General features: G+C 37.9%; 1 protein-coding gene across 4 annotated transcripts in view; it reads left to right on the top strand.

Moving 5' to 3' along the window:
* Positions 1 to 18,861, top strand: part of UTRN (utrophin) — a 363,103-nt gene that overhangs the window by 108,625 nt on the left and 235,617 nt on the right. For all 4 annotated transcript variants that reach the window (XM_027631971.1, XM_027631965.1, XM_027631979.1 and 1 more), the window contains 12 exons: positions 3,502 to 3,615; positions 4,237 to 4,392; positions 5,173 to 5,343; positions 7,127 to 7,306; positions 8,885 to 9,019; positions 9,540 to 9,689; positions 11,076 to 11,237; positions 11,581 to 11,709; positions 12,123 to 12,296; positions 12,873 to 13,028; positions 14,466 to 14,636; positions 16,334 to 16,513. In XM_027631971.1, coding sequence (XP_027487772.1) covers positions 3,502 to 3,615; positions 4,237 to 4,392; positions 5,173 to 5,343; positions 7,127 to 7,306; positions 8,885 to 9,019; positions 9,540 to 9,689; positions 11,076 to 11,237; positions 11,581 to 11,709; positions 12,123 to 12,296; positions 12,873 to 13,028; positions 14,466 to 14,636; positions 16,334 to 16,513 — 1,878 coding nt within the window. The remainder of the gene's footprint in view (positions 1 to 3,501; positions 3,616 to 4,236; positions 4,393 to 5,172; positions 5,344 to 7,126; positions 7,307 to 8,884; positions 9,020 to 9,539; positions 9,690 to 11,075; positions 11,238 to 11,580; positions 11,710 to 12,122; positions 12,297 to 12,872; positions 13,029 to 14,465; positions 14,637 to 16,333; positions 16,514 to 18,861) is intronic.

Below are 18,861 nucleotides of genomic sequence, written 5' to 3'. Positions count from 1 at the left end.
TGTTAGTGATAAATTATTTAGTTTTTTCAGTCAAAGGTGAAGCATCCTGTTCTCCATAGCTGTCCAGAGTGATATTGGTACCATATACCATGTATATGAAGCACTTACTGATGAAGGATACAGATTTTCATGCCCATGTGACTTTTGAATTGCTATGGAGAGCAGAGCATTGAAGCAGCACACTGTTTTGTGTAGATCTGAGAACAGAATTGGCTCCCCAGTAAGATGTTAAAAAACTTTCCTGTTACTGTAAAAGGAAGTACAGAAACTGAAAAAGAAATTATAGCAGAAGAAACAATGAAGACTTAAATACTTGTTTTATTAATATTTACTTTGTTAATATTTTTATTCTTAATTGAAAATGAAAGAAATACATATCAATGCTATCTGTAGAAATATGGGGCTTACATTGGGGGCGTTTTCTTATGAACGATATTTTTAAGTACACATTTCCTGTGTTTTCCAAATGTTTCATGGAGCTAGCAGTGGATGAACAGTTGTGTTACATACTCTGATTTGTTTCCTTTTGAAGGAGTGGTACTAATCTATACAGAGACTTCTGTAGTCTGACACTGTATAAATAAAAACGAGCATGTGGAACAAGTTGAATAAAAATTCTGTGTACCGCATTGAACAGACCAGGACATAACTTGTACTGCAAGAAAGATTGGTATGGCAGACTTGGTATGTGGTCCTGGTGCAGACACCGAATTGGTCAGTAACACTGATACCAGAGACACAAGATCAGTTTGGAGGATGGCTGGGCAGTATCTCCTTGGTTAAGAGAGAACTTGAAGCATCCTGCTATTAAAGGGGAAAAAAAAATTAAGTGGGGGAGAAAAGAAAAAATAAATAAAAAGGAATAAGTGAATGTCAACCCTTGGAGAACATGTGGTTGTGTGCAACTAGGTGCAAGTGTTAGTTTATTTTTAATGTTTCTTTTTTTTCCTAATTCACCTTTAAAAGCGGACATTTCCCAAAACAGCACTCGTTACATTTAGGTTTTTGAAAAGAAACAATGTCAATATTCTTGTTGTAACAGTAAGCAAACAGATGAACAATGCTTAAAATGTCCTTGTTAGTCTGATGAGCGAGTTGGTGGCAGATCTGCCTGTGAGTCCTGCTGCTTAGGTGGCTCTTCTGTTATTTGTGATGTGATAGAGGCTCCCCTAACCTGACAACACATCCCTTAGTGATATGATCTGGGAGTGATGTTTTACTAGCAGACTGTATTACTCATGAGATGAGAAAAGTAGACAAAGCTCATATTATCAATTTTGCATCTTTTATTTTGTAGAAGAAATTTTCTGTATCTTGCATTCTGCGTTATCGTACCTGGAATAATGAATGGCTTACTGTGTCTTTGATTACGTATCACCTTCAGATCTTTTAAATTTGCTGCATGGCTGTACATCATGTGGTTTTTCTAAGAGTGAACAAGTTAAAATTGAGCACATTTGATCTTTGTTCCTTCCTGAAATAAGTTTTAAAATGTGGTCTTGGAGAAGTGAAGGCTCTGGGGAGACCTTATAGCAGCCTTCCAGTATCTAAAGGGTACCTGCAAGAGAGCTGAAGGAGAACTTTTTACAAGGGCATGTAGGAATAGGACAAGGGGTAAGGGCTCTAAACTGAAAGAGGGTAGATTTAGATTGGGTATTAGGAAGAAATTCTTTACTGTGAGGGCGGTGAGGCGCTGGAACAGGTTGCCGAGAGAAGCTGTGGATACCTCATCTATGGGAGTGTTCAAGACCTGTTTGGATGGGGCTTTGAGCAACATGGTCTAGCGTAAGATGACCCTGCCCATGGCAGGGGGGTTGGAACTGGACAATCTTAAAGGTCCCTTCCAACCCAAGCCATTCTATGATGTGGATGTTCATGTCTAAAAATTGTGAACTCTTGTACATCGACAATCTACACTAGTTATTTGACCGTTGATAATTATTTACCTGTGCAATGAAGGAGCATTTATTTCATGAAAATTCTGTGGACTTGACTTGTGATTTGGCAAGTTTTATTTAAATGTGTGTCTAACTTTGAGTAATCCCACTTAATTCACTTCAGCTACTTATGTAAATATCTTATAGTAAGAAAGCTAAATTAGTTATGTGCTAAAATGCCTTGTCAAATGGCAGCCTTTATAAATATGTATTTTTTTACATTAAGCCATGGTTCACTGTTAAGCCTCCTGGGGTCTGTTTTCTGGAAAATGATGTTCAGGCTAATCAACTGCAGGAAATTCCCCCAAAAGGAAAAGGAATGAAGAAAATGTCATGACTTTGACCTCTAATGGTAGCATTTGCCTAAAAATAAACATGAACTTAGTCTAATGGTTTTTCATTAGTGCAGACATTTTTCGAGAAGCAGTGGGTAATGTATTGGTCTTGAAAAAACTGTTAGTATGAGATTTTTAAGAAAACAAAGTTTGTACTTTCATCCTCAGCGACACGCAGAGTAGAAGGTGAAGCTGATGAGCTTGACTCGGCTTCTCAATAACAGTTCTGTATGATAATGATTGTGTCAGGATAAAGAGATGCCATCTATTGAAAAACCCCAGCCAAACAGTCCAACAATGTTGATTAGAAGAAGTCCAACTGTATTATTTAAAAATGGCAACCACATAACTTGATTAGGACAAGGAAAAACTCTTTTTGTGCTTTAAGTTTGCATTGGTTTTGTTTGTAAGGACGACTTGGAACATCCAAAGTTGTGTGGGCAGGAGATAGTGCTTCTGTCTCCCTCTCTCCCTACCTCAGTGCAGGATGTAAGGCAACTGCCAGCTGTTAGATCAGGTAACTCTGAAACTGGGTATGTGTTTACTCTTTTCCCTATGAGTTGCTCTAGTGGGTACAGTAGCTGCTATTGGCCTCAAACTGCTAGGCTGTTTTTTTTTAATTTTAATGATTAGTCTAATCTTCTATGTTTTTTTCCTTTTATGACTGTGTCTCTGTTACATGAATGGCTTTCCCAGCATGGTTTTTACCTGTTAAGTATGTTTAGCATTATTGACTCCTCCAAAGACACATTTTTATAGGATCCTTTCTTTTCCTTAAGACTGCAGTTTGCCTTTCAAACGAGTGTGGTGGAAACCATGCGTCGTTTTTGTCATCAGGAAAATGCTATTCCCAACCAGGTCCTTCGTGTGAACCATGTACTTCTTGAAGCCATGCTCTCTGCCTTACTTGATCATGTGGTTCTGTGTGATAGCCTGAAGCATTGCAGTGTCAATTAAACCATGCTCTGGTGAATGGAAGAATATCACTGTTGTAAATTTAATTTTTGTATACACTTGAGAACAGAGAAATTTCAGACACCCCTGCCCTCCAAAAGAAAACCCACAACAAAACAAACCCCAAAATGAAACCAAAGTTGGTCTGATGCAAAACCAAGACAATGCTAGCAGCTTGTAGAATATTCTTTTGATACTAGTAAAAATTGAAATGCAACTATCATACATTCTTTATCATGATATCGTATCAACTCTTCCTTACTGTATTTGTTTAGACCGACTCAAAAGTTGTTCAGAAGTGGATGGATGGTGTTAAAGACTTCTTAATGACAGAAAAGGCTGTTCAGGGGGATACTGAAGGACTTCAAAGGCAACTTGACCAGTGCACAGTGAGTTTTGTTCTTTTAAGGAATCTTTTGAAATAATGAGTAGCATCTTTTCTTTACTGTTTTACTTTTATTAATAAATATTGTCCATAGCATATTCCATATAGCCCAGCAGAAGAATTGTTGTATCTTTCTTCAGGGTGTATTTTAGTTAGTTTCTTGTGTGTAGTTATAACACTTCGTGCTTTTTAAAGGCTTTCACTGATTCCTTCCTAGTCAGTGGCACATAATGATCACTGTTATGTAGAATTTCATCTTATAGCAAGTAATTACAGTGTACGTTCAAATATTTGTTTCCAGTAGAGCATAAACTGAGGTATGCCAGAAACAGCAGGGTATTTAGTGCATGTAATCTTCAAACTTGCGTTATTCTGGTGTTGACATTTGGCATGTGAAAATGTTTATGCTGTATATGGCAAGCTGTATTTTGGTTTTTAGTTCCATGGTTCTGATGTTTTGAACCACTAAAGGATTGTTTGAAGCAGTCTGGGATTGAACACTGTATCAATCTGCTCCTGAAAAATTTCTCTGGAATAATTAAAAGTTAGAAAATTATTAGTGGCCTATAAATATATGTAAAATCTTGCTGAAGAACAACATTCCTTTTCTCCAATGTGTGCTCAGATATTTGTCAATGAAATGGAGACAATTGAACCATCACTGAAAGAGATGAAAGAAATAGAAACTGCTTTAAGAACTCAGCCTATTGCAAACATTAACACTTGGACAAAGTCTAGGCTAGTAGACTGCCAGACTCAATGGGAGAAACTGAGTAAGCAGGTGAGTTCTTCTTACGTTGCTAATACTTGCTTGTTACTACAGCTGTCAGTTCGGTTGTGTGGCATTGGTAACCTTGTAATTGTTTGTAATTAAAAATTAATTTGTTCACTTTGTTTCATGCTGCTCTTTCTGGGGTGTGTGGGAGGGAAGTCTGACTTTTGTTTTGCTGTTTCTGAAATCTGGAATTTATTCTGTCCCTGTATAATTTCTGTCTGCTTCCAAGCAACTTTGAAAAATAAGTGGCTATAAATAGGCTACCACACCACTCCGGTGTATTTAGTTGTTTCTTTTGAGTGGAAACTTTCTGCTGTCTGTAGAAACACAATTCTTTTGTTGCAGTTCCTGGTGACTATCTGTGTTGGAGACCCTTGCTGTTCATATAGAATGCAGGTTGTTTGACCTGTGGAAAGAAGTCAGGCCTGAAGAGTGTTTTAGTGCTCTGTATAAAGATTTATCTAACTATATGATACTTGTAATCAGAAGAGGATTTTATTCTGTCTGACTTTTTCCAGGGATTGTCACCATTTTACGTGCAATGAAGGGGAAAATAAAAAGTAATTTTCCTCCTTTCCTCACCTCTAGATTTTGTTGATCTACTAAAAAGGGTTCATAAGTTTGTGAGTGTGTGTGTGTGTGTAAAAATAAAAGTCTTTCGTTAATTAAAAAAACCCTGAATATGTTTTGAAAGTAAAATATTTTGACAAAGACTTGTGGTTTTTCATATATACAAGGACATTTAAGTAACAAAACTGCTGTTCCTTTCTCTACCTTGGATTCTAGATCATTAGTCAGAAAAATCGCCTGTCTGAAAGTCAGGAAAAAGCTGTAAATCTGAAGAAGGATTTGGCAGAGATGCAAGAATGGATGACCCAAGCTGAAGAAGAATATTTGGAAAAAGACTTTGAATACAAGTCCCCTGAAGAGCTAGAGAATGCAGTAGAGGAAATGAAGGTCAGCAGTACCAGCTCATTGTAGAGTCCTGATTGAAGAGAAACAAAACTTAATGGCTTTGGGGGCTGACCTTTTGTAGGAATATTATCTGTGTGGAAAGGAGCTTGGGTCATGACAAGGGTAGTGGCATTTTACATCTTTACTTTGTGGAATTTTTGTTTTTTAAAGCATAAACTGTAAAAGCAGATGTTCTATTTGGCCACAAGGTGGTAGGGATTTCATAATGAATAACAACTTGCCCAGTTGTTGAGTCAGGTTTGCTTTGTATAAGAATATGGAAAGTAGGAGATGAAACTTGAGAAAGAAAAGGTGATGTTATACCATCTAAATTAGAGGTTGTGAAAACATTCTTCTGCTTCTAGCTCTTGGACTTCAGTTTCTTGTCCACTAGATATTGTAACTTGAGATTTAGAAAATTTAAAACACGTTTAAAACAGGTCTGTTTTAAGGTTATCTTGTTTTTATCATCTGTTGCAAACAGTGATCTCTTAATATCCTGAGTTGGAAGAGATCCACAAGGATCAGAGAGTGATGTTGGTCCCTGCTTCTCTAATTTTGGGTCTGGTGGCCAAATAAATGGAGAGGAAGGAAATATTTTTGTCTCATTATAATCTATTTTCAGTTAAATAGCTAATTTTCTTGGATATAGGTACAGAGTAAATAAATATCTGTGGTTTTTAATCTGAGAGCTCAGGCATATCTTCATAGATGTTTTGACTTTTATGTACACTTTTTAAATGAGTATCCAATATACTGTTACTCAATGGACCATAGAAAAGAATTTTCTCCCTTACAAGTGCTTTGACAAAGCTATTTGAAGTTTAGAATTGTTCTTTTTGAAGAGATTTTCTGAAGCAGTCTTTAACAAGTGTTTTAATATATTCATGTCCCTTGAAACCATTTGAGATTCACATAGTCTGGCAGCTGGCTGAACACAAGCCAAGGAAAGAAAGAACCCTCTTTTCATTTGCAAATCTGTGAGACTTTGAGCACATTTACCTTTGTCAAATCCAGATTGTTATGTATTTTTAAATTTGACAGTTGTGTCACCGAGCCAGTAAATTTATTGTAACACTTGCAATTCCTCTTTCATTTGCAGTAACAATAGTATCCTGGGACTACTTGTAGGACTGGGAAAGAGCACTGTCTGTATTTAACTAGGCATGTTTTTGCATATGGTTTTGACCTTGCCAATTCTGCTCTCATTTGAACAGTGTGGAACTCCTGATGACATTTGAAGGAATAATTTTAAGATAAGAGTAGATGGTTTTTGATAATCCTACCATAGAATGTGTTCCCCAAATTTTCCATTCTTTGCCCTTCCATTAACTGGCTTTTTTTTTCTCTTTTACTGTACATTTAGAAGACATCTTGAAAAATCTGTATGAAAACTATGCTGTCATGTACTGAATTCTACCATAAAGTGCAATGCCTTGTTATTAGAGATACTTCAACTTCAAAAAACTGTTTTTGAAACCTGAAAAGAAAGACACAGGACAGTCACTATTTCTAATGGCTTCTGTTTGTCTCAACGGAGACAGGCTCAGACTTGTCTGCCTGATCTGTCTTCCAGCTATCTTCCTTCCTGAATTCTGGTTAAAGCAAAACTTGACAACTGATAATATTATTACTCCAGACCTGTGCACTGGGAGTTGTACTGTGCCCAAGAATGCATTGGCAGCAGGATTTCCAGTGTAATATTGCTGATTTTTCCATTTGAGTGGTGAGTATCTGACTGTATGGCAATTAAAGACTGCTCATGTAATCTTTTTTCTTTGGGCAGAGAGCGAAGGAGGATGTGTTGCAGAAGGAGGTGCGGGTGAAGATTCTCAAAGACAACATCAAGATGCTGGCCACCAAAGTGCCCTCTAGTGGTCAGGACCTGGCAACTGAGTTGAACGTTGTGCTGGAGAACTACCAGCTACTGTGCAATCGGATCCGGGGGAAATGCCACACGTTGGAGGTAAGAATGATAGTCATATTGTAGTCATATCTGTTCAATATCTTTATTGATGATCTGGATAAGGGGATTGAGTCTATCCTTAGTAAATTTGTGGGCAACGCCAAGTTAGGTGGGAGTGTCAGTCTGCTGGAGGGTAGGAGGGCTCTGCGGAGGGATCTGGACATAACAATTCAATGGGCTGAGAAGCCAATGGTATGAGGTTCAACAAGGCCAAGGTCCAACACTTTGGCCACAACAACCCCATACAGTGCTATAGGCTGGGGGCAGAGTGGCTGGAAAGTGGCCCAGCAGAAAAGGACCTGGGGGTGGGTGCTGGTTGACAACTGTCTGAATATGAGTCAGCAGTGTGCCCAGGTGGCCCAGAATGGCATCCTGGCTTGTATAAAAACTAATGTGGCTGGCAGGATCAGGGCAACGAATCACCCCCCTGAACTTGGCCCTGGTGAAACCATACCTCGAGTATTGTGTCCGGTTCCATGCCCCGCACTACAAGGACATGGAGCATGTCCAGAGAAAGGCAGTGGAACTGGTGAAGGGTCTGGAGCACAAGTCCTGTGAAGAGTGGCTGAGGGAGCTGGGGTTGTTCAACCTGGAGAAAAGGACGCTCAAGAGTGACCTTTTCGTGCTCTACAACCACCTGAAAGGAGGTTGTAGCCAGGTGGGGGTCGACCTCTTCTCCCAGGTAACTGATGACACGACAACAGTCTTAAGCTGCACCAGTGGAGGTTTAGATTGGACATTAGGAGGAATTTCTTCACTGAAAGAGTTGTTAAGTGTTGGGATGGGCTGCCCAGGGAGGTGGGGGAGTCACTGTCCTTGGAGGTGTTTAAGGAAAGACTGGACGTGGCACTTAGTGTCATGGTCTAGTTGGCATCGTGGTGTTTGGTCAGAAGTTGGACTTGATCTCAGAGATATGTTCCAACCTAATTGCTTCTGTGATTCTGTAAAATGGGGACAGGTGGCACAAGAGGAATGGAGAACGATACTGAAAATGTCTGAATACAGTAGCTTCAGCTTAAATGCATTTTACTGTGGCTCCTTTCCAAGATTGCTTTCCCTTGAAATGACATCCTTGGAATCCATGAGACACCATCTAACTTTGTTTTTATAATCTGTATTGTATTCAATGCTTCTGCAAATAAGTAACCTTGTCTCACAGCTCTGTTATTCATCTATGCATCTTCCAAAATGACAGAAAGGAATATACCAGAATTTAAAGGTTGAAATACAATAATAATTAGACCATGTAGTTATGGTCTGGGATAGGGTGTATATGTCCTATCTTTCAAGCGGAGTGGATGGATTTTGTTACATTCTTACATAGTTAAACAAACCTGTGTGTCAGTGATAGTTTTAGCATGAGTTTAGAGACTACTAGGTTTTTTTCTCTGTATCTTCCTGCTATAGCTGTAGGTTTTTCTGTCTAGACCATACTGTACCATGGCATATTTTTGAATATTTTCTACTTGTCTGTTTTAGGTGAATTTCTCAGAAACATATCTATAAGTTGTTCACAGAGTATATGAGCTATTCTAGGCATTCTGTATTCTAGGCTATTTTTTTTTCTGTTTCTCCTAGGAGGTGTGGTCCTGTTGGATTGAGCTGCTACAGTATCTTGATTTAGAAACAGCTTGGCTAAACAATCTGGAAGAAAGGGTTCAAATGACAGGAAATCTGCCTGATAAATTGGATGCTGTCAATGATGCCCTTGAGGTATTATAATGGTTCTGTTGGATTAGTAAGTTTTCACATAGCTCCATTAAAAAACAAGTAAATTCTTCACTTCAGTAGAATGCTGAAATGTGCTGAATATTCTGATTCTTCATGTTAAATGAATGTATTACTCTGAATCAGAAATGCATATTATTAAGATCCTCCACCAAAAGTGGAATTTTTCTGTACAGGATCATGCTGGACTTGGTACCATAAAAAAATTGTATACTGTCTCCTGACCTGTGCAAATTGATTATTCCTTGCAGTGTTATAGTACTGTGAAATGATGTGAATAGGCAAGAAATGCTGTGAGACTTCATTATCTAAAGTAAAATCGCCTCTGTATTTGCCTTGATGTACCTCTGTACCATCATGAATTAAGCTGTAACTAATTTATGCTTTTAGAGCACTTTCAAGACATTTGAGGTGTTGAACTTCTATGTATGTGACCATATTTCCAACTCTGAAAAATACAGTAATATTCAGTGCCTTGACCTTTAAAACTTTTTCTGCTCATTAGTCCCTGGAATCAGTCTTGCGTCATCCGGCTGATAATCGAACCCAGATTCGGGAACTTGGGCAGACATTGATTGATGGAGGGATTCTTGATGACATCATCAGTGAAAAATTGGAAGCTTTCAATGCCCGCTACGAGGAATTGAGTCACTTGGTAAGAACTTGGGGTTAGGGTTGAAATAAACTGGGGTTTTCAGTTTAGTAGTCTGAAGTGATTCTTGCTGGCTGAATTCATAGATGCAGGACTGCAATACAGGAAAAGAGTAAAAAGCATCACAGTGTTGTCAGCTGTTTTCAATTTGGAGTAATGCCAAAGAGCAAGATGCTTTTCTTTTTTTTGTGACTTGAGTCAGGATTTGTTTTGCAAGCTCAACACACCCTTGTACTGCAGGGACCTCCTTGTATTTTTTCAGGTAATTGTGACAAAAAGGCAGTTGCAAATTTAGGAGGGACAGGTCAACAACTGATGTTAATATTGCCTTCCTACTGCCATAAATACTAGTGAGCGGCTCACGAACTGTAAAAATGAGGAGGATAAGTGACATTTTTCACTCTTAGAAATAGCTAGGAAGAAGTCATACTGAAATAAAGAACAGAAGGAAAACATTCTTCTCATCACCCATCTATTATGTTGTCTTTTTCCTCTTTTCCTACTTCAGTCTAACCTTTTGTAGATTTAATAAGTAGAGGAAGACTAGCTGTGTTTCACAGTTCAGGTTGCATAGATTTTTGTGTTCTGAATCCTGGTAATACAGGCCCCTGCCAAATTGTATGATGGGAGTTGTTTTCTGTCACTGCCAGAGTGTAGTCATAGAGGGGATTTTGGTTCATGCTCATTACGGTGAGCAACATAAATGCAGTGCCCTCAGCTGGGGGCTATGTGCTGTCATTTAAGTTAGCATTAAATACTGTCTTTCCTGTTGCAACAGTACTTTATTGCAATATAAAAACCTGTCTGCTTTGGTAGCTGCAGCGCTGACACACTAGGCTGTTGACAACTCTCCACATCTCTGTATGTGTATGTGCACATACACTGGTCTGTGCATGTGTTGATAGTGGGGAATTTAGTGACATTTCAGATGAACTTGGATGTTTTGCTGTTGAAGGAAGGGGCAATAAAGGGAAAGAGATGTGGACTTCTGTTTTGATACTGTAACAGAATGAGTTTGTTGGTTTTAAAGGAAATATGTGTGTTTAGACACCAAACAACATGTGATGTATTGCGAAGTCCCCGACTTCCATTGAATAGCTAGTTTTTGAAGCTGGTATGTTTTTAAGAGTACTTTCTTCCAGAGGTGATAGGAAAGACCTGTTTTCGCTATCCTGTATATCTAGCAGCACAACTCTCTGTGCCACTGTTTGTCTGTTACTGGTTCAAAAGCCACAGCAAACTTCAAAAATTGCTGCCTACTAGTGTTCTTTTTAGCCAGTCCTCCTAGCATAGGATTTTTTGTGTCTCTCTCACTTTGTTTTGAGAAAGTTTACTATAATTTGTATTGAATTACAACTCCATCTTGTCTTGTCTTTCTGTCCTGCTCAGGCGGTGAGCCGGCAGATCACTTTGGAACAACAGCTTCAGACGATGCGAGAAACCGACCACATGTTACATGTCTTGCAAGAAAACTTAACAGATCTGGATAGACAGCTGACATCTTACCTGACGGATAGGATAGATGCCTTTCAGATGCCCCAGGAGGCCCAGGTATTTCAGTACAGTTCTTTGCTACAAAACATTTTGAAATATTTCATCATAGTGCTCAACCTAGACTTAATAATTCATGAAGACTTTATTTCAGTCCTGTGCTGATGCTCTAGGTGTTATCTTTTGTAATCTGGATTGTTCTCTTCGTTTAAGAAGGTTGTATTGAATTACAGTGGCTTTTAATTTAGCAAGCTGTCACCAAAGGCAGAATATTTAAAATAAACCTGATGGTGTTTGTTTTACAGAGTAGATTTACTTGTGATGGGTAGTAGGTGGTAAGCAAACTCCCCTTCCCCCTGTGCAAGCAATTTGGTGTTTTTTTCCTATTTTTCTGAAATTGCAGAAAATTCAAGCTGAGATTGCAGCTCATGAATCAACCTTAGAGGAGCTCAAGAAAAGTGCTCGCTCTTTCCCTCCTGCTTCTCCTGAGTGCAGATCGCCCCGTGGTGGAACTCAGCTGGATGCTTTGCAGGTAAAAATACAAGAGTCACACACACTGCTGTGACTTGTTGGTGCAGTCAAACAAATCTCAGAAGAAAATACGTGCTTTTACTTGCTTTCATAAGGAAACAAGCAGCTCTAGATGAATTGAATAAGGAAGCTTAAATTTCACAAGTATCATGAGATAAATGCTGAAAGTCAGAAAGTCTCTGTATTTCAGTAGAATGGGTATTTTCAAAGTGTATGATACAGAATTACAGCTCTTTCGCACCTCAGTTGGAGATTAGGAATAGGTGATGAAATTGGGCTAGGCAAATAGTAGTGCCATATATTGCCACTGAGTTGTGGTGGCATACTCTGTGATGGGAAATGCTTTAAATGTTATTTTTTGAAGTGCAGCTACTAATTTGAAACAATCTTTTTACATAATACTTATTAAAACAGAGAAAGCTTCGCGAAGTATGTACAAAGTATCAGCTTTTCCAGAAACCAGCTAATTTTGAGCAGCGCATGTTGGATTGCAAGCGGGTTTTGGATGGTGTAAAAGCAGAACTTCATGTCTTGGATGTGAAGGATACTGACCCTGATGTAATCCAAGCTCACCTGGAAAAGTGTATGGTGTGTATGCAATGTTCTTACCACATACTTGGGGGTGCTTCTTTCTTGTGTGATTCTTCTTGCTTAAACTCTCTCCTGAGGAAATTTGGCTTAAAGTCCTCATGGAACTATTGCAACTCATTGGGAAGTGCTAAGACAAAAATTGCGAACTAAAAAACTCATATTCTGGGTGAGAACGTGGACATAAAAGTAGTGGACTGTTGATCACAGATGTGGTGAAACAGCTGAGTTTATAAAAACTCCCTTCCCTGGTTCATCCTCATGTTCTGGAGAAGCATCACAATTATTAGTATTTGAACAAAACAAATACTTTACATAAGATGAAATACATATAACAGTGTTGGCCTTGGAGTAATCACTGCTAAATTATTGAGCTAATTCTTCTTTTTTTGTGTGTGAAAATAAAAACTAGAATAAAATATAGAACATCAGGAGTCTGAAATCTTCCTGTTAGACACTGCTGCTAAGCCACAGCTCAGAGTTTAAGTGCCATTTGATACTAAGGTCCCCAAATGAAGCAACATTTTAAAATCTGCATTAAAAATTTTTCACCAATGTACCTATTTGTGTTTTTAGAAACTCTATAAGACCCTGAGTGAGGTGAAATTGGAGGTTGAAACTGTCATCAAGACAGGAAGGCAAATTGTACAGAAACAACAGACAGACAATCCCAAAGGGATGGATGAACAACTGACAGCATTGAAATTTCTTTACAATGACTTGGGGGCACAGGTAAGAAAAACAAATATGCAGGTGAATATTTGTCTGCATGTAATTTCCCTTTTTTGTTGTCAGATGCTATTCCAAGTTTGATTCTGAAGCTGATACTAGGCTAGCTGCTGCATCCAGGAGCGATCAATTGAGAGATTAAAGATTATTCGTAACAATCTTGTAGTTGTGCAAGACCCCTGTGCTCACAGAGTGTTCCTGGAGGAGGTGTAGCCTTGAAGAAAGGACAATTCATAGAGCTTTCATTGTTATGGCAAAACTGACCTCCTATTCATTTAAGTCTTTGAGCCCTACTAGATAATTTACAGTCAGTGTCATAAGTTTTTGAGTCGAGCTAAGGTTTTTTAGGAGGTGTCATGATACTTTCGAATTGTAATCCATCTAAATGGTTACCCTCAGTATGAAATGGAAAATGCAGGCAAACCTGTATTTCCCATGAACAGTATTAAATATTGATACTAGTAGTTTTCTTAGTAATCAAATACTTATCCAAGTGAAGTGTTTCAAAAATGGTTAAACCCTTGGGGAACAGGTAGGAGGACTCTCTTTCTAACTAAATTAAGATAGAAGACCAAGTGGACTCATGTGCGTTCAGAGCTCCGTGAATGAAACTGTGGGTAAGGGGCCAGATTACAGTGTTGAAATATCTTGGCATGGGCCATATGAAATATTTTACTGTTGTAAAGTTGAGAACATTCACAAAGGTGTGGATTCTGGTGGGACCTGTGTATCTGTAACTCAGAAAGCATGTAGACAAGAGATTAGGAAAGGCAGAGTTATTTGCAGTATAACGTTATGATTTTTTTTTTTGAACTGAGAACAGAGCGCAATTTTTCAAAATGTCAATTGATTCTGACTGTTATGAGTGGATTTATTCTTAAGTCTGTGTTAAAGTTTGACCAGACTAATTGCATAACCAGTGAGAAATAGAATTGATTATACTGCAGCAAACATGAAATTTCATACCTGTTTTACTGACATGTCTTCAAGGACAGACTAGATTTTCAATGAAATTTTTCTTTATGGCTTCCTGCTAGCAGGTCTTTCAAAATACAAAAGAGGAATTGGATTTTAGTGTTTGAGTGACTGACTGGATTCTACATCCCCTTGAGTTTTAGTTAAAGGATCATAATAAACGAAGTGTAAACATCATTTTGGTGCTTACTAGCTATAAATAAATTGGTATGCAGGTTTCTTTGTCTCCTTTAAATGTATCTTAATTAAAAATTATTCTGGTTTTATATATTCTGTGTTGTATAATAAGATGCAGATCTTTATAAACAGTCTTTCTTTTCAGGGTCCTTCTGTAATGCAAGACAGCCTTAAGATGCAAGGATTTTGTATATTTGGGTGGATATTTTAGCTGGCTAGCACTTTTGGGTTTGGTATATTTTAAAATATATATTTTTTTCTTTTCTCCCTTTTTTTTTTTTTTGGTAGGTGACGGAAGGAAAACAAGACCTCGAAAGAGCAACTCAGCTGGCACGCAAAATGAGGAAAGAGTCTACCTCTTTGTCAGAGTGGTTAGCCACCACCGAAGCTGACCTCGTGCAGAAATCCACTGCAGAGAGCTTGCTTTCTGATCTAGATTCAGAAATTGCCTGGGCCAAAGTAAGTATGATTACTAAATATTTGTAGATAAATTTCTAGCATTATGGTAAGACTGTGTAGAAGTGGCTGTGAATTTAAATCCCTGTACTTATTCCTAAATCTCTCATATCCTGAGATTTTAGTGGATTCACTAGTTCATATTCAGTATGTGATTGAGGCTTATCTGTTTCATCTCAGGCATCTTACTTCAAACTTAATTGACTAGTAAAATGTTAAAGATATTACTGCATATCTGATATTAATAGGTATTTAAGACTTACTGTGTCTCTCCCACAGTTCATCAGTATAATATTTTTTAAATTATCAGCAAATATAATTGTGGACTGGGTCAAATACTAATAGAGCAAACTGAAAGTGCATGGAAATTTTAATGAAAAATTGAGTTTCTAACCTTTCATTGAACCAGCTTTGTCTTCAAAATTGTGACTTTGTGAAACGAAAGACTACTATTTTCTCTGTTTTCTTTCACCTACAAGTCGAAACTTTGCATGGAAACAGGCAAATGTATTAGCTACTTTTCTTCGGAGTAATATTATTTTTTTTCACACTGTAGAAAGTTGGGTATTACTTGGAGTTAGCAACAAGTGTCAGTTGATAAAGATCAGCAATACTGGTCTTTCCAGTTTTGTTTCCAGTCACTTTTTATTTCTAGAATGAGTCTGTCTGCAGTCTTAAAACTCAAAAGCTTACCAAATTGCAAACCTGTTTGCATGCATTTCAATCAGGATTAGCAATTATTAACACTACACTTCTGCTGTGGCAGTGTCCCTAAGATTCCTTTCCAAATAAACTTGTAAATACTTATTGGAAGTATACTTACCATACACGTGTAGCAATGCAAATAATTAATGACTCTTACACTGCACCATCAGGAGGACAGGTCCTTTATGTTGCGTTTGAAATTGTTGTTTCTGTCTTGACGTTTTCTAGAGGCAGTTTTAAAATGATCGGTAATCTTCTATGGCAAGAGGTGGTGTTTTCCACATGAAAACCATATACTGATATTCTAGAGATGACATATTACTTAACTTACATGGTAGTATGCATACTTTCAAAGATTTTTTTAAATTAAAAAAATATTTAAAAACAGAGATGACTTATAAAAAGTGGTGGAGCTAAAGATATATATATTTACGTATTTTTACGTAGATAATAACAATAAGGATTCTGTAATATGTAGCCAGTGAATAGAAAATCTGCAGTAACGAGTTGTGATGGTTCTCAGAAAAAAACCCTTCAACATTGGCCTACTACTCTTCACATTGTTGCCAACTGTAAAAGTTCCTTGATAGGAAAAGATACAGCGAAATCCAGATTGTCTCTTCAAATTTGCATTCTGTACTTTACAGTGAAGAAAAGAACCTCTTAAAATTGGACTTTACAATGTGGTGTATTGCATTTGCTTTACCTACATAATAAAAAGGGAATGTAAAGATAAAGACAACAAAGCAAAAAAGTCTCAAACTAAGTTATTCATGGCACTTACATGCACTGTGCTCTTGCTGTCTCTTAAAAAAAAAAAAGAGATCACTATCTACAGAGAGTGAGTGTAAACAGAAGGCAGTTATAATTGGTTTGATATTTTTTCTCTAATGAAGATCATCTATGATGTATTTGTTTCCTATGGAGGTAGAAATCTGGCTCCCTTGCCCTTGCTTTTGGGAGGAGTGCAGTGTTAATGGGTCCACTTGTTTCAGAATGTGCTGAGAGAGCTGGAGAGGAGGAAAGTTGATCTGAAGAGCATCACAGAAAGTTGCACTGCTCTCCAGTCTCTGGTGGAAGGGAGTGAGACTGCCCTGGAGGAGAAGCTGTGTGTTCTTAATGCTGGCTGGAGCAGAGTTCGAACCTGGACCGAGGACTGGTGTGACACCTTGTTGGTAAGTTGTGAGAAATACTCAGGGTAGTTCTCTCTCCACACTCTTGGAGCAGTTGTAGTTTTCACTTGTCTCACTTTACTGTAAAGTGAGTTTCTATGATGCCTCACGGACTTAAAGAAATGCGGAAAGGACATCTTGTTAATCTGCAGATGGAGAGGTAAGTCTTGAGGTCATATACAGTGAGGAAGTGGAAAACTGTTCTGCAAGTTGTTTAGATGTGTTAATAGGCATTGGTGCCACGTGCTTGATAGCAGAATCTGGAGTGTGATGAAACTGTAAATACCCCAGACAGACAGTTAGCTTGGCCTAGTGTGTCTAACCTGCTTAGTTGCAGAGAGTAAAACTAGGTTGAACTTCTTTTGCCTTTCTTTTTCTCCCGGCTTCAGTATTAGGACTCTTATGGATTCTTACTCTCCTTAGACGTTGTGGTGTAATTTCTATTTTTTGTAGAAAATCCAACATGCACTTAATTCACATATCTGTTTTAATCTCTTTCTCATCCCCTTTAATGTACCACCACATTATATTTTTAATCTTTTGTACTTATTTGCATGTTTATCTTCTTGTACCTTTTCTCTAGTAATGTTTTATCACTGTCTCTTTTGCTGCACCAGTAGCACTAGCCTTTTGTGTCCACTTGTTGTTTAGCTTTTCGCACAATTCTTGCTACCCTTGTGCATATAAGTAATTTTCTAAACTGTCCTGAAAGGGTGCATCTTCTACTGTACATAGACTGAGTGGGTTGTGGAGCCTACAAGCATTCACAAAACTGCTTGTAGTGGTTTACTCATTAACTGGTAGTAGATGATTCTGCCAGATTAAAATGAGGTGAAAAAAGCCACCAAGTTATGGAAACATTTGTTAATTTGAGCCCAAAAGTTGGATCTTGTATTCTAGGTAACTGGTGAATTGATTAATGTAAGTGGAAACCAACAGGAACTAGCCCAAAAGGATTGGTTTCCATGAAGCTGCTGTGTGTGCTGCTCTTTATTCAGCCTGAACATTCAGCCTCTGTGCTAGCATGAACAGAGTGGTTTTGTGTCCTTGAGACCCAGATGATGGAGTATTTAATAGACAATTGATAACTTCCTAGTGGTGTTCACAAGCACTTGTGACTGTCAGCCTATTACTCTTTTGGACAGCCCATAAATGCAAGTGTGTGAGTATGCCAGCAGCATCTGTTTGGCTGAAGAAATGAAATACTAAGCATATTATACACTTAAAGCTGCTAATTATGCTAAATGGACATGAAACAACTGATGCTAGTATCAACCTGATGCTTTTATATAGTTAAGATATTTTGGTGTTGTTCAGCTACTTAGGACAATCCACCTTCAGAAGCCCCTGATATGGGCTGAAATTGTGAAAACTTAAGTGTATACATAGATGGTGAGCCCTGCGCCTCCTGTCTAGTACCTCTTGCAGGTCATACTGTTTGTTTCATAATCCAATGAGTCCATGTTAGGAGTAGTCAGGTAGTTTGTTCTTATTTGTAAATGCTGTAAGGATGCTCCAAAACTAAATACTTCTAAGTTATGTACGTGTCTGGTGATGAGTATTGTCTATGTGCTTTGTTAGGTTAAATTGTTCTTTTTCTGTGGAAAACTGTAAGTGTCTTGATGGTGATATGGAGAGCAATCATAGACCTTCTCTCTGTTCTCTCTCCCTTTGTTTTGTTAGTCTAAAAGATCAAAGCTTATCTATCCTTTTTTGGGGTTAAGAATCTTAAACAGAAGGGTACTCTTCTGAATCTGATAGCTTTGTCACACAGAATAACATGTTACTTCTGTCTGTGGCACCTAATGTTACAATTTCTGACTGCATGTGAAAGCAGTCCTAATTAACATGTCTACAGTGTTGTGACTTTTCTTAAGAGGAAGATATTTTAATGCAATCAGTAAAACATCAAAACTCTACTATAATTTGTAGCTTTGGTGTAATCCCTTTCCAATCAAAAAACCCCAAGAACTGCACACAGTGCATACTGTTGTACCTGCTAGTGCTGATTAAAAAAATTGTGGGTTTTTTGATTGACTGAACTATTGTGGTCTGGCTGTAATACGTTGTCTATCCTTATTTAGTTGTACAGACTACCTCAGTTACTTCTGTTTCCCTTTCTGTGAATTAGGAACAATAATGTCAAGGGGTCTAGAGTGAAAATTGATTTCTTGTAAATACTGTTGAAGATAAAAGGTACAATCTAATTTTCAGTGTTTCTTTCCAAAGTGTATCCATTACACTTGTTTTATTCATCTCCTTTTTACTCATATTATAGGTTTTGGCAGTGTTGCGGGGTTTTTATTTTTTTATGGGACATTTTGGGGTTTTTTTTCGGAGGGGGGAAGGAG

The sequence above is a fragment of the Corapipo altera genome, unplaced genomic scaffold (assembly GCF_003945725.1).
Source record: "Corapipo altera isolate COAL_440 unplaced genomic scaffold, ASM394572v1 2b, whole genome shotgun sequence".
NCBI classification, from domain to species: Eukaryota; Metazoa; Chordata; class Aves; order Passeriformes; family Pipridae; genus Corapipo; species Corapipo altera.
This window is presented reverse-complemented; position numbering and strand designations above follow the sequence as displayed.